This window comes from Phyllobates terribilis, unplaced genomic scaffold (assembly GCF_046119375.1).
Source record: "Phyllobates terribilis strain yellow unplaced genomic scaffold, ASM4611937v1 Scaffold_4__5_contigs__length_816908805, whole genome shotgun sequence".
In the NCBI taxonomy this organism is placed as follows: Eukaryota; Metazoa; Chordata; class Amphibia; order Anura; family Dendrobatidae; genus Phyllobates; species Phyllobates terribilis.
Window position 1 is genome coordinate 605060080 of NW_027362764.1, and position 15589 is coordinate 605075668.

General features: G+C 43.3%; 1 protein-coding gene across 2 annotated transcripts in view; it reads left to right on the top strand.

Annotated features, from left to right (window-relative positions):
- SPIDR (scaffold protein involved in DNA repair) overlaps nucleotides 1-15589 on the top strand; it is a 613128-nt gene that overhangs the window by 521323 nt on the left and 76216 nt on the right. For both annotated transcript variants that reach the window (XM_073679274.1, XM_073679275.1), the window contains exon 12: nucleotides 5704-5865. In XM_073679274.1, coding sequence (XP_073535375.1) covers nucleotides 5704-5865 — 162 coding nt within the window. The remainder of the gene's footprint in view (nucleotides 1-5703; nucleotides 5866-15589) is intronic.

A 15589-nucleotide genomic window follows, 5' to 3' on the forward strand; every position in this document is an offset into this window, starting at 1 on the left:
TCAATCCTCCCGCGCCATCCTCAGAGGCGGTCTGTTTCCTCGTCTCGGGTGGCGTGCTCCGCTGACAGGTCTCGGGCTGCTGGGCCATCTCACGGCTCCACTCCGCCAACGTCTCTCGCTGCACCCGGGCCATCCTCCTTGCGAGGCCCTCCAGAGCGGTCTGTGCACACTCCCGGTCTCGGGGGAGCTGTGCTAGGACCTCCACTAGTCCTAGTGGGGTCGTTGTTTCCAGCAGGCTCCTGACCAACGGGTCGGTGCTGCTCTGCTCTCTTCTAGTCGTCTCCAGCAGGCTCCTGGCCAGCGGGCCGGTGCTGCTCTGCTCTCCCTCCTCTGTTTCTAGCAGGCTCCTGGCCAACGGGCCGGTGCTGCTCTGCTTTCTCGCCATCTCCGGGTAAGCTCCTCCGATACTCTTCTCCAGGCTTCTTGCCTCCGGGTGCGCTCGCTCTAGACTGCTCCAAGCGACACCCATCTTTGTTCTCTCCTTTCGTCTCCTCCCACCTCGAGGGCGGTCCCGGGGCCACTTGGTGACTGTCAGCTCCAGGGGCTGTTCTTTCACGCTGACAGACACCTCTAGCATCACAGTCTCTGTTGGTGGGGGCGGTTTCCACTTTTGACGCCATTTTCGGTCCTGGCCCACGATGGGAGGTGGCCTCTCGCCACCCTCTGGCACGCCCATAATGGCGTCCGCTCTTCCAAGGCGGGAAACCTTTGGAAATGGCGGGAATCGTCTCCCAGTGGCGGGAAACTCTGCAGATGGCGGGAAAAAGCTGTTAATGGCGGACAACCGGCGGGAACCGATCTGTGATGGAGTCCGATGGCGGGGACCCTCCGGAACCGGCAGGAGACTTCTTTTTGAGGTAAACTCGTTCTTTTCTTCAGGCACGCAGTACCCGGGTGTTGCGGGCACGTAATCCTGCCGACTACGCCAAAGTTGACGCGCCCCCTGGGCCATATTCTTTAGGGGGAATATCCGGAGCCGGATCAGATGGGAGTTGTAGTCTTCCGAGTGGCTGTGACCCGGTCCGTGCCCAGGGTGTCAAACTCAGTTGTATGTGGCAGTCCTACAGATGTTATTAAGTTCTTTATTGTCGACTACGCCACCCGTTGTATTGCGGTCACTATGGCCGCCGCTGCAGCAGGGTCCGCTGAGGCTGATGGTGTAGGTGCAGCTTTTAATGGTATAACCCCCAACGGGTGGGGTATAGCCTCAGGGGGTCAGGTGCAGAGGATGGGGGTTGTGGTGGTGCAGCGTAGATGTAGAATGAAGACAGAGTCGGGTTGTGCAGGTTAGGGTATTTACTCACTGCTGATGTTCCGGTCACTCTAGCTTCAAGTGACCACCCGAGCCGTGCTGCGTCCACCAGGTCCTGGATCCAGCCAACCCCCAAGCAAGTCCGGAGCGTGACCCTGAGCTCTCCTTCTGTCCTTTCCTCTGGCCGTCCCCACTAGTGATCCACCCAGGTCCAGCTCCCTCGGGCCTTCTGTTGGGCACCCTTGGCCTTGGGTTCCCTGACCCTCCACGTGGTATGCCTTCGGGGTGGATGTGGTGGGTGGCCGTGGCAGACGCTGCCCACGGCCTCCGGTCTCTGGCTAGGGTGTGTTTTTGCCCCCACCAGCTTGGGTTCCGGTACCCTGATGCCAACTCTTCACCCGCTGATGGACTTTGGGTTCTCAGAGTTCCTTTTCTGTTTCCCCTGGGTCTTTCTTCTCTGCTCCTCTCTCTCTCTCTCTCTGGGGCTACTCTGCTCCTCTTCCTCTGACTTCTCTGCAAAGGCTGACAGACTGACTCCTCTGCAAAGACTGACAGACTGACCGCTCTGCAAAGACTGACCCTGTTCTTTGATGGTGCCCACCTTATATACACCCTCTATGTGTGAGCTCAGGCGACCAGCACCCAATGAGCTCCTATCTTTACCCAGGCTGCTCCCCCTATCTGCCCCTACACTACTTGGGATGTACCACCCCCCTCCCACTCCAGCCAGGAACAGACTCGGTCGTACCTGCACATTTCTAAGTGGGAGTACCGTCGGTCTGCTCCTCGGAAATGGGATGTGTGTAGTGCATGCAGCCTACCGAGCTCAGTTCCACACTCCATCCTTACCCGGGAGTGGAATATCACACCTCTGGGTTGAGGTGCAATACCCCTGTAGCAGCCGAATCCTCAGGGTGCTACACAGCCAGCTCCGATTTCCACTGGTGTCACGGCAAGTTCTGGCTGCAGTCGGGGGTGACCCAGTGACGCGCTCCCCCTTATTGATGGGCTGTGAGTGGGGTTTCCCCATGTGTCACAGCCCAGCATCCACCTTGTGCTTTCCCTCTCCTCTTCTTTCATTGGGAAATCGCAATGTTAATAGTTGTGGACAACCTCTTTAATGAATAAAAAGCTGAATGGGAGTGCTTCTTTAAGGAGTAAAACTTAAAAAATCCTCTAAACAATAGCATATGTTTAAAAAATTAAAGCTGGTTGTTTTGAGATTTAAAAAAAAAAGTGTTTCATTGTGGAACTTAGCTGCTAAAATCACGGGGATACGGGCATCTAAACATAATGCTAGAGTATTCATTTTTTTATTTACCTGTTTAAACATACACAAACAAGTAAAGCATATTGTCACACATATGATAGAAATTAAGCAGTATTTTGCATGCATATCTTAGCAAAGGCATGACATTACAGTCTAGAGGATAAGACTTACCGGAAACATCTGCTTATTTTTTATAACATTCTTCTGCCGAGTGAAGCATACGTTTTAAGCAGTCTTAAATATTGGTACAGTATATGGGCTCAATAGAAAGTCTATGGGCTTGTACAAAGCTTTGTGCCAGCAGCACTCATGCAGGGGGTCAGTGCTTCTGCCACATGAGCTCAGCGCCTCTTCTTCTATGACTGAGGGCTTCTGAGCAGTCTTTTAAGCGATTGATTGTTGCCTCCACCCATTTGCAATGTATTGAAAGTGTAGGTAGACTTTAACTGTTACAGAATCCCAAACTAGCTTATCCTGTTTATGGGTCTTCTGCTGGATCCTGTTTTTACAAATGTGTAATGATGTCTAAAGGCCCCCATACACGTTAGCCTCACGTTGGCTGAACCCTCTGATATTAACGGATTTGGGAACAGTCTAATGTATATGGTAGCTTTTGACTCTCCCCAATAGATGATTCCGGGGAAGATAAGGATCCGGCATGTACAATTTCGGATTGTCGATTCTCTTGTTCTCTAAGAAATAAATGAAATTTCTGCCAGGTGTGGGGGAGTCGTGCAAGATAGCTTCCAGCCAACCATTGCTTAGTTGACAGCTGTCTATTGTGGATGGGGCAACTGGATCTATATTTGCATATTCACTTAAAGACTAATTTGTTCTGTAATGTACTAATGTGCATCATTGTAGGGTGAGAGTTTATCTTTGCCGTGGGGGTAGTATTGCACATCAGTTTGCCTCCACCATTCTATCTACTCACTAGCATCTAATAGCCATTTACCAGCACAGACGAGGACAACATTTACTAATAGCACACTTTATGCCAAATAGGAAAGCGTACTTGGCAAGATTCTCACTAAATTTATTTAAAAGATCAGCTCACATTTTAAACTTTTAACAAAACATCTTTTCATGACTACAATGAGTAGTCATAATTTCACATTTTTACTTACTCCAGTTGATAAATTTGATCTATTTTATTCTCAGGGGGTCTGCACTAAGTTTTCTTAGTTTTTTTTATATTTTTCAAATGGCGGAACAGTTGCAAACATTTGTAGAAATTTAGTTTTGTGATTGCGAAGTCTGTGACTGTTCACTGCCTTATTTTTTTTCTTATGGAGCACAAAATCATATTGGTAAAGAAGTCACAAAGTACAGCCACAATACACAATTATATAGTGATAATACCCACAATAGTATTGTATAATATCACTATATTTACTAGTTATATATTTTAGTGAAACTAGGTTAGTGGCTGAATGCTTTTATTTCCACCATCTTAGAAGTCCCAGTGATCTGTTATGCATAGTATTAGTGAGAACCTATTTATGAGTATCCTACTGATCATGATGAACTAGTCTCTAAATAAAGCTGCAAGTATGCCCAATAGGAAATACTAGGTATGTGGATGTTGACAGTGAAAAGTGGAAACATTGATAACTAGCAACTTGGGTAGTTTAAATGGGTTGTCCAGTCTAAAATGAAAAGTCTGTAGTTACTCTGTATGACTGCAGACTTTTGAATCCCACAGCGCATGAGCTGTGTACTGCGAGGATTCGCAGGTTTCTGAGCCGGGAACAGCGGTGATGTATGCAATATGCATACTCCCGGGTAGAAGCCATCTAGTGGGCATGGCCTCGCTCCATACAAGTGTATAGAGCAGGCCACGCTCACTGGATGGCCACTCCCACTAGATGACCGCACCCTTGCTCCATACACTTGTATTTCACGAGCCAACGCCCATTAGACGGCTTCTGCCCTGGAGTATGCATATCGCATACATCACCGCTGTTCCCGACTCAGAAATCAGCGAATCCTTGCATGTGCTGGGGAATTCACAAGTCTGCAGACTTTTCAATTTAGACTGGACAACCTCTTTAAGCAGGGGTGGGCAATTAATTTTATAGAAGGGCTACATGAGAGACAGTGACTGTTGTGGAGGGCTGAACCAATAGGCTGAAATTAACTCTGCTCAATGTTAATATTAACAGATTAGTTATAATTACTTTATATTAATATTAATTGTATCACTTCATGTTGAGCAGAATTAAGTACGCAGACATCCCCCTATATACCGTTTGAGCACACACACAGCCCCCTATATACCGTTTGAGCATACACACATCCCCGTATATACAGTTTAAGCACACACATAGCCTCCTATATACTGTAAGAACCTCCACATAGTATCCCCATGGTCAGCATGAGCCTCCACATAGCATCCCCATGGTCAGCATGAGCCTCCACATAGCCTCCTCATGGTCAGCATGAGACCCACATAGCCACCCCATGGTCAGCATGAGACCCACATAGCCACCCCATGGTCAGCATGAGACCCACATAGCCACCCCATGGTCAGCATGAGACCCACATAGCCACCCCATGGTTAGCATGAGACCCACATAGCCTCCCCATGGTCAGCAATGAGACCCACATAGCCTCCCCATGGTCAGCATGAGACCCATATAGCCTCCCCATGGTCCGCAATGAGACCCACGTAGCCTCCTCATGGTCAGCATGAGACCCCCATAGCCTCCCCATGTCCAGCAACTGACCCCCATAGCCTCCCCATGTCCAGCAACTGACCCCCACAGCCATGAAAAAAAACACCACATACTCACCTCGCTCGCGTTCCCGTTGCCCCGGCGCTGTGCCTCTGTCTGCTCCTGTCTCCAGTGTGCAGTGCACAGCTCAGCTGAGCTGACGCAATAAAATGGCGTCATCGCGTCAGCTGTCTCACTCGCTGATTGGTGGGAGAAGGAACTGGCGGCATCATCTTCCACAAATGCATTCACCTCTGTCCGCATCTTGAGGATGCACATAGCCGTGACAGTGGGAGGCGACGGACATGGAGGGCGTGGTGCAGCCAGTGGGCCACTGTTTTCAGCCCATGGCTGCCTAGGTCTGCCTTTAAGGTTGTCTTTTACATATAATATAGGAACTAATCTTATAACTGTTATATTCTTTCTTATTATGCAGCCAACTTTCAATTTGCCTTGTTTTGCAGAATGGGTCTCCTCATCCAAGATGCATATGGAATGTTCAGTGAGCTCCAAGTTCAATTTGTGAACACAGCTATTGATGACATGAGGGAATACTGCCAAACATTGGAAGGCAAAGCATGCCGTCTCCTAGGAATAAAGGTCTTGCAGAGAATCACACGTGGAAGGTCAGAATGCCTTTCTAACAACATTATGTATAAGATAGTTATTCATTCACACAAAAAAACTATAGATGATTTATTTTTAGATATTTATTCTAAGTGTCTTGTACTTAGCTATTTTCATTCATTTCATGGTCAAGAGTTCAAATCTTGCAGTTTTTACTTTTAGCTAAAATGGCATTCAACTTGGTCCAAATAATTATGCAAATTCTATTTTTCTCTGATTTTCCTAAATGGTCGATGCAGATGAATCAGTATAATGTTCAAATCATTAGAGTATAAATCAAATTTTATTGGATAAACCTCTGAATGATGACAATATTTTTTTCAAAGCTAAAAAAAACTCAAAATGCACTGTTCCAAATTACTATGCACAACAGTTTCCAAACATTTTATAAGTTGTAAAGAACTGAAAATGGTCATTTGTTGAATTTGCAGCATTAAGAGTTTAGCTTTACAGAAATCAAAAGCTTTGCAATCAAAATTATTTTAACTGGCCAAGTTACATGTTAAGATAGGACTCCTTTTTATATCCCCTTCATAATTCTTGCATCCATTGCACTTGTGAGTTTTTGGATAGTTTCTGCTTGAACTTCTTTGCAGGATGACAGAATAGCTTCCCAGAACTTCTGTTTTGATGTGAACTGCCTCCCATCCTCATAGATCTTTTGCTTGAGGATACTCCAAAGGTTCTCAATAGGGTTGAGGTCAGAGAAGGGTGGTGGCCACGCCATGAGTTTCTCTTCTTTTATTCATACCCATAGCAGCCAATGACTCAGAGGCATACTTTACAGCAGGAGATGGTGCGTTGTCATGCATAAAGATGATTTTGCTACAGATGGCACTATTCTTTTCTTTTGGAAGAATATGGTCAGTCAGAAACTACATACATTGTCGAGGTCATTTTCACACTTTCAGAGACCCTAAAGGGGCCTACCAGCTCTCTCCTTATAATTCCTGCCCAAAACATGACTCTGCCACCTCCTTCTGATGTCACAGCCTTGTTGGGACATGGTGGCCATCCAGCAACCATCCACTACTCCATCCATCTGGCATATCCAGTGTTGCACAACATTCACTAGTAAACAAAACTGTTTAAAAATCAATCTTCATGTCCCATCTAACCACTAGCCAAAAGTAACCTTATTGGTTTGTTCTTGGGCTCTTGTCAATTGCCTTCTCTTTCCTCAGAAGCAATGGCTTCATTAAATGACGTAATTACCGAAAAGGAAATCAAGGATGCAATCCATAACCTTCCAAATAAGAAGACCACAGGACCTGATGGTTTTTCCTACTTATACTGCAAGACCAACCAAGATAAACTTCTACCTGCATTAATTCCCTTTTTCAATTATTTTCTAAAGGGAGCCCCGATCCCTGACTCCATGCTACACTCATTTATAACATTGATTCCCAAACCATGCAAGGATAGACTAGATTGTAAAAACTATAGACCGATTGCCCTTCTCAATTCAGATGTTAAAATATTTACAAAAATTTTAGCAATACGTCTGAATCAGTGATTGCCTTATATGATGCACAAAGACTAAGTGGGATTTGTCCCTTTTAGACAAGGCGGCAACAACACCAGAAGGGCAGTTGATCTCATAGAAATAGACAAAAAACCTGGAGTACCTACTCTCCTCCTGAGTTTGGACGCTGAGAAGGCGTTTGATCAAATAGAAAAAAAGCCAGCTCACCTATTGCGGTTCTCTGTGCAGGAGCACAGAAAGTTCGTCCTGACCGGACGTGGTGCGTAGCAAAAAGGTGAGTATCCAGCTCCAAATCCAGTTAAAACTTGTCTTTATTGGAAACTTTAAGTTAAAATAGTAGCTGCATGACGGGGGAGATTATGTCAGTGACAGACAAAAAGTTACGCGTTTCGAACGCACTCCAGCATCCTTTGTCACAACTCTTTAAGTTATAACAAAAGACACCAGCGTACGTTTGAAATGCGTAACTTTTTGGCTAAATAATTATGCAAATGCTATTTTCTCTGATTTTCCTAAATGTTCGATGAAGTTGAGTCAGTATAATGTTCAAATCATTAGAGTATAAATCAAATTTTATTGGATAAACCTCTGAATGATGACAATATTTTTTCAAAGCTAATAAAAAAAAAACTCAAAATGCACTGTTCCAAATTATTATGCACAACAGTTTCCAAACATTTTATAAGTTGTAAAGAACTGAAAATGGTCATTTGTTGAATTTGCAGCATTAAGAGTTCAGATTTACTGAAATCAAAAGCTTTGCAATCAAAAATATTTTAACTGACCAAGTTACATGTTAAGATAGGACTCCTTTTTTATATCAGACAAAAGTTACGCGTTTCGAACGCACTCCAGCGTCCTTTGTCACAACTCTTTACGTTATAACAATAGACGCCAGCGTACGTTTGAAACGCTTAACTTTTTGTCTGTCATTGACATGATCTCTCCTGTCATGGAGCTACTATTTTAACTTAAAGTTTCCAATAAAGACAAGTTTTAACTGGATTCGGAGCTGGATACTCACCTTTAAGGTGTTTGATCGCCTCAGTTGGCCTTTTATGCTTAAAGCCCTTGGGACATATGGCATAGAGGGCTCTTTTTAAAAAGTTGCTGAGAGATTATACTCTAGTCCGTCAGTTACGATATATCTTCCTCATAGCTCCTCTAAACCAATTAAAATTAAAAACGGCACCAGACAAAGTTGCCCTCATTCCCCCCTACTTTTCGTCTTTTGCATTGAGCCTTTGGCTACTGTTATCGGAGCATCACCAGACATTAAGGGAGTCTGGATTAATGACAAAGAATTCAAATTATCCCTTTTTGCCGATAATATCATCCTAACACTCACGAAACCTCATACATCGCTCCCCAGCCTCCATTCACTGCTTTTAAAATTTGGCCAATTATCAAGGTATAAAACAAATACAACTAAAGCTGAAGCTCTCCCACTTAACATAAATGACCCCTATCTAGATCACCTCCAGAGTAACTTTAAATATTACTGGGGTGCCACCTCTCTCAAATACCTAGGACTCAGTCTCACAACCTCGTACTCCACTCTATACGAGAACAATTTCCCTTCACTATATAAAAAATGCGATCCTTATTGACAAAATGGAAGTCACTCCCTCTCTCACTATTGGGACACATTTCATCAATAAAAATGACTATCCTCCAAAAATTCTTATAAAACAAAAGTTAGAGACAGAGAGGCGCTAAAGGGTGAAACCTGGTGATTCAGTGGGGCAGGTAGGGATTTGAAGTGTCTGCTCAACTTACCGGGTTGTGCAACCCTGCACAACCTCGGGAGAAGCCTGTATGTCCAGATGAACCGAGATACTGGAGCCTAATGGTCACGTGTCCAAGTGTGACGTAGACACAGGTGCTCAATTCAACTGTCTGGAGCTCCTATCTCTTGGCTGCTCCTGCCGCGGGCCCACAAGGAGGGATAATGGCAATGAAAATGGGAAAAATGCGGTCTTTGGAGCGTCGGGTGATCAGAGTGGAGGAATTTAAGAAAACAGGGGATCCTTCTAAACGGAGCCTTTTATTAGGAATAATAATCACAACGCATTTTGGCAGTGGATTACTGCCTTCTTCAGGTGATCCCCCTTTTTCCTAAATTCCTCCACTCTGATAACCCGGAGCTCCATAGACCGCACTTTTCCCATTTTCCTTGCCAAAATTTTTTATCTCTCTTTTAGACTTTACCCATATCGGACCCACTCAGATTTACGTGCTTTTCAAGCAGTCACTTTAATTTTTATATGGGCAGGAAGACGTCATAGAATTCCAAAGTCAGTAATGTTGGCTGATAAAAAGATGAGAGGCCAAGCGGCATTTAACTTTGTTCATTATTATTGGGCATCTCACCTCCACACAATCCCATCATGGTCTTCTAAACCTGCCTATACGAAATGGATGGAGATTGAAAAATTATGGTTAGCCCCACCTCACCCCAACTTCCTGATCTGGAAAGGGACTTACAATCCCCCTTCAATAGACCTACAGTTGTGCTCAAAAGTTTACATACCTCGGCAGAATTTTTCCTTTCTTGGCCTTGTTTCAGAGAATATTAATGATAACCAAAAAACTTTTTCTTCACTCATGGTTATTGGTTGGGTGAAGCCATTTATTGTCAAACTACTGTGTTTTCTCTTTTTAGATCTTAATGACAACCAAAAACATCCAAATGACCCTGATCAAAAGTTCACATACCCCAGTTTTTAATACCGTGTATTGCCCCCTCTAACCATCAATGACAGCTTGAAGTCTTTTGTGGTAGTTGTGGATGAGGTTCTTTATTTCTCAGATGGTAAAGCTGCCCATTCTTCATGGCGAAAAGCCTCCAGTTCCTGTAAATTCCTGGGCTGTCTAGCATGAACTGCGCGCTTGAGATCTCCCCAGAGTGGCTCAATGATATTGAGGTCAGGAGACTGAGATGGGCACTCCAGAACCTTCACTTTGTTCTACTGTAGCCAATGACAGGTCGACTTGGCCTTGTGTTTTGGATCATTGTCATGTTGGAACGTCCAAGTACGTCCCATGCGCAGCTTCCCGGCTGATGAGTGCAAATTTGCCTCCAGTATTTGCTGATAACGTGCTACATTCATCTTTCCTTCAACTTTTATCAAGTTTCCTGTGCCTTTGTAGCTCACACATCCCCAAAACATCAGCAATCCACCTCCGTGCTTTACTGTAGGAATGGTTTTCCTTTCATCATAGGCCTTGTTGACCTCTCTCCAAATGTAACGTTTATGGTTGTGGCCAAAAAGTAACATTTTGGTCTCGTCACTCCAAATTACCTTATTGCAGAAGTTTTGAGGCTCTTCTCTGTGCTGTTTGGCATATTGTAGGCCAGATACTTTGTGGCATTTGCACAGTAATAGTTTTCTTCTGGCGACTCGACCATGCTGCCCATTTTTCTTCAAGTGCCTCTTTATTGTGCATCTTGAAATAGCCACACCGCTAGTTTTCAGAGACTCCTGAATTTCAGCTGATGTTATTTGTGGTTTTTTCTTTACATCCCCAACTATTTTACTGGCAGTTGTGTCTGAAATTTTTGTTGGTCTACCTTACCGTGGTTTGGTTTTAACAGAGCCCCTGATTTTCCATTTGTTAATTACAGTTTGAAAGCTGCTGGCTGGCATTGTCAATTCCTTGGATATTTTTTGTGTCCCTTTCTCGTGTTATACAGTTCAACTACCTTTTCCAGTAGATCCGTTGATAGTTCTTTGGCTTTCCTTATAACTCACAATCCAAAAACGTCAGTGGCTCGATGAAAGATGCAAGAGTCTGTCTGGGTCCCAGAAACTCACTCAGCTTTTATGCACACACTGATTACAAGCAAACAGGTCACAGTTGAGGATGTTACCTTCAGTAGCCATTCAAGCCCATTTGTGTCAAATTCTGTGCATGTTATCAGGCCAAAAACACCAGGGTATGTGGACTTCTGATCAGGGTCATTTGGATGTTTTTGGTTGTCATTAAGATTTAAAAAGAGAAAACACAGTAGTTTGACAATAAATGGCTTCACCCAACCAATATCCATGAGTGGAGAAAAGTTTTTTGGTTATCATTAATATTCTCTGAAACAAGGCCAAGAAAGGAAAAATTCTGCCAGGGTATGTAAATTTTTGAGCACAACTGTATAAGGTCCAATGATGTACACCATAAATATATGGAGGGTCTGCTCTAAAAAATTCAATCTGGCATCAATGAATTCTGCTCTTACTTACATCATTTTCCATCCAAATTTCCCTGAAAGTTTAACCAACTCATTGACAGGTGTATGGACTCAATCTGGCTTGTTTAACTTCGCTGACATAATCAACTATAAAACGCGAATTTTACATTCCTATGATGAGCTGAAAACAAAGTTCTCTCTCCATTCTCTTTATTATTCCAATATATTAAGATTAGGCACTTTGCCTCATCATTACGCCACGGTCTACAGACCTCCATTCCTACCTCCTTCGAGAGACTGTGCAAGATTAGTTCAACAAGAGGTTTAATATCTAGTATTTACAATATTATACACTCTCCAGATACAGAATCCTTAACTAGACACTCTTATATGCTCAAATGAGAGGAACATCTGAGTAAAGCACTAACCGTGGTAGATTGAAGAAATGTTTGGACCAGAGCTGCTAAGACTGCATCTTGTATTTCATACAAAGAAAATCAGTACAAAATTCTTCATCTCTGGTACCACACACCTGAATTTTTACATAAAATTGACCCATCTATTCCTTTCTCTTGATGGCTGTGTGTCCTGTCTAGAGGTTCTATTTTTCATATTTTTTGGGACTGCCCTCTGATTAAACCATTTTGGGTGAAAGTAAAACTCCTCACTAAGCAAGTTTCGGAGTAGATGTCCCTCTAGATCCTCAACTCTTTCTATTAAATATTGTCTACATCTAAGAGATCCATTAGATTGCTTTTAGATATGTTGCCAGCAGCCCGCTGTTTTGATTGCCTACCATTGGAAGCAAACCTCTCCACCTTCCCAACTAGATATATAATCTCACATCAAGGATATCAGGAACCTTGAGTACCGGGTAGCCCTTAATGACAATACTGTAGAGAGATTTACCCTTATTTGGTCTCCTTGGGATTCCTTTTGGGCCATGTTAAATATATAACCTCTGAGACGAATATAAATAGGTCATAACATTAAATATCATTCCCCCCTCTTTCCTTTTGTCTGAGCCTGTTTGTTTGTTTGTTTGTTTCAAAGCTTTTACTCTTTATATACTTGAAAATGTTTATCCGAATGTTAAATTATTACAATAGTATAAGATTGGGTGACAACCTATAAATGATGGTGAAAAATTTTAAATTGCTAATTTTTTTTCTTTTCCTGTAAAAATTAAAAAATTTGTTTCAATAAAAATTACAGTTAAAAAAAAAATAGTCTTCATGTATGTCTGGGCCCACTGGAACTGCTTGTGAGCACTGTTTGAGTGGCCGAATAGAAGGTTTATGCACAACTGCGTCAAATACCGGTTTGCTGCTTTGTAATGGAATTTCTCTTAAGCCAAAGAATTTGTCGGGCAGAAACCGTCTTCATTGTGCCTTTATCTGGACAGACCTGTCTGTGGTCTGTATCAGCTATAAATCTCTTCACAGTATGACGATCATGCTTACATTTTTGAGAAATATCTAATGTTTTCATACCTTGTCCAAAACATTGCACTATTTAACACTTTTCGACAGCAGAGAGATCCTTTTTCTTTCCCATATTGCTTGAAACCTGTGGACTGCTTAATAATGTGCAACGTCCTTCTTAAGTAGTTTTGCTTTAACCACTTTAAGACATTTGATGTATGTTTACGTCATGGTCGGCATGGAGTTCTTGAAAAATGACGTAAACTTGCGTCTTTGCTATCATGTGGGCACAGGAGCAGTGCTTTCAATATCACCCGTCAGCTCGGCTTAAGTGAAAACCAAGCCCCGGCTGTCACAGCCAGAAGCTGTGCCTGCACTGCCAGGGCTATTTAACCCCCTAAATGCTGCTATCAATAGCGAAGCGATCGCAGAATTTAGAAGAGAGGGAGGGGACTCCTCCTTTCAGATCGACACTCTCGCGACATCATCGCGAGAGCCCGATGATTGCTATGGCAGCCCGAGGTTATCATGACAACCTCCAGGTCTGCCAACTATGATGGCTCATTTAGACCATTCTAGCAGCATGATCTTAGAGGCTTCTGTCAGTGTATACTGACAGGTATAATCAATGTTGGACTGGGGTGCCAGGGCCCCACCAATAACCAACTTCAGGGCCCCACTTTTCAGCTTCATACAAATGTGACATTATCCTCAACCACAAATTATATATTAACAATGGACTGGGTAGATTGTTAAATGAATAAGATGCTGCCTTTATCTGTACATAGTGATTCAAGTATATTGTGCCAAGTGCTGCTCATGTAAGAGGGTGGTGGCTCTTGCACTTGAGCCCACCGGAGGATTCTCCTGTGGGCCAGTCTAAGCATTGCAGTGCTGGTGCATTACAATTCATTATACCAGTGATCAAAGTAATAAAAGTTAAAGTTCCATATAGAGACTAAGTGAAAAAAAAGCAATAAAATGATACCAATAAATATGTATGTTTTATGTAAAAAAAAGAAAAATGAACAAACAAAAGCGCTTATGCCAGGGTTTCCTTGTAAATCTCTGAAATACGTGATTCAGACAGAACCCCCCAGCAGAAGATTCCCTATAATGAGGCACATGGAGGCACTGTGAACGCCGTCTGGTCTATAGTACAGCAGTGTCTGTCTTTTTAAGGTTGCATAAAACACGGTCGGCCACAGTTTTGTGAACCTCTGAACAGAAGGACACAGCTCAACAGAGGCCAGACGGAGTCCAGAGTAAGGCTACGGTCACACTGTCGGTATTTGCTCAGTATTTTACATCAGTATTTGTAAGCCAAAACCAGGTGAGGAACATTCAGATAAAAAGTATAATAGAAACACGTCACCACTTCTGCATTTTTCAGCCACTCTGGGTTTTGGCTTACAAATGCTGATGTGAAATACTGACCAAATACTGATAGTGTGACCGTAGCCTTACTCTGCTGCCTCATTATAGTGGTGAACGGATTCCTCAGGGGTTTCATCTGAATCATGTAATTCGGAGACTTAGATGGAAAAATAGAGCGCATGATAAATGTGATCCAAAATATTATGTAAAATGTTCCCAATAAAAGCTTTAACTCAATCCACAAAAAAAGCCCCCACTCTCATCTGTCATCTGTCAATGGAAATATAGGGGACTTCCATGTTACTGATAGCAGAAAGGCTCTGGAAAAGCGCTGTGGCTTTTTGCCCATCCAAAGGAAATCCAGCGAATTTTGTGCTCCCAAGTCCAAGTGCCACCCTCCATTGTGAGCCACAGTATGCCTAAACTAAATATAGCGTCCACATATTTGGCATTTCTGAATCTATGAGAGCCTGCTTAATTTATGGGGACCATGTCTCCAGAAGCACTAGCTGGGCACGATGAATGTACTGTAGTGTACTGGGCACTACAACTTACTAGGCACTACAATGACAGATTTGCAATTTTCACTTAGTAACATCAAATGCTGCTTGTTTCTGGAAAACACCCATTGAATCAAAATCATCACTACACCTGTAGAGGCGTGTAATTTCCAAAATGGGGTCACGTGAGGGGTGATTTTGCTCTTCTGTCACTTAGGGGCTTTGTATATGGAGTCTGCAAACTATTTGACGATAATTTGCTCTCCGAGAGTCAAATACCGCTCCTTCCCTTCCGAGTCTCTCCGTGTGGCTTAGCAGTACTGTACAGCCACATATGGGGTATTTCCACATTCAGCAGAAATTGTCACAAATTTTGGTGCCATTTTTACTGATTTCCCTTTGTGAAAATGTAAAATCTGGGGCTGAAACTATTTTTCTTGTGGTAAAACTGTAATTATTCTCTCTTCACCACCCAATGGTATAGAATTCTGTGACGCACCCGTGGTGTCATTATGAAAACTGTACCCTTAGATTAATACATTGAGAGGTGTAGCTTGAAAAATGGGGTGACTTATTGGGGGGTTCTGCTTTTCTGCACCTCAATTGCTCTGTCAGTGAACCATGGTACCCGCAGACCATAAGAGCCAAATCTTATCTATTTGGCGCTCCTTCCTTTCTGAACCCTCAGTGAACCATGGTACCCGCAAACCATAAGAGCAAAATATTCTCCATATGGCGCACCTTCCCTTC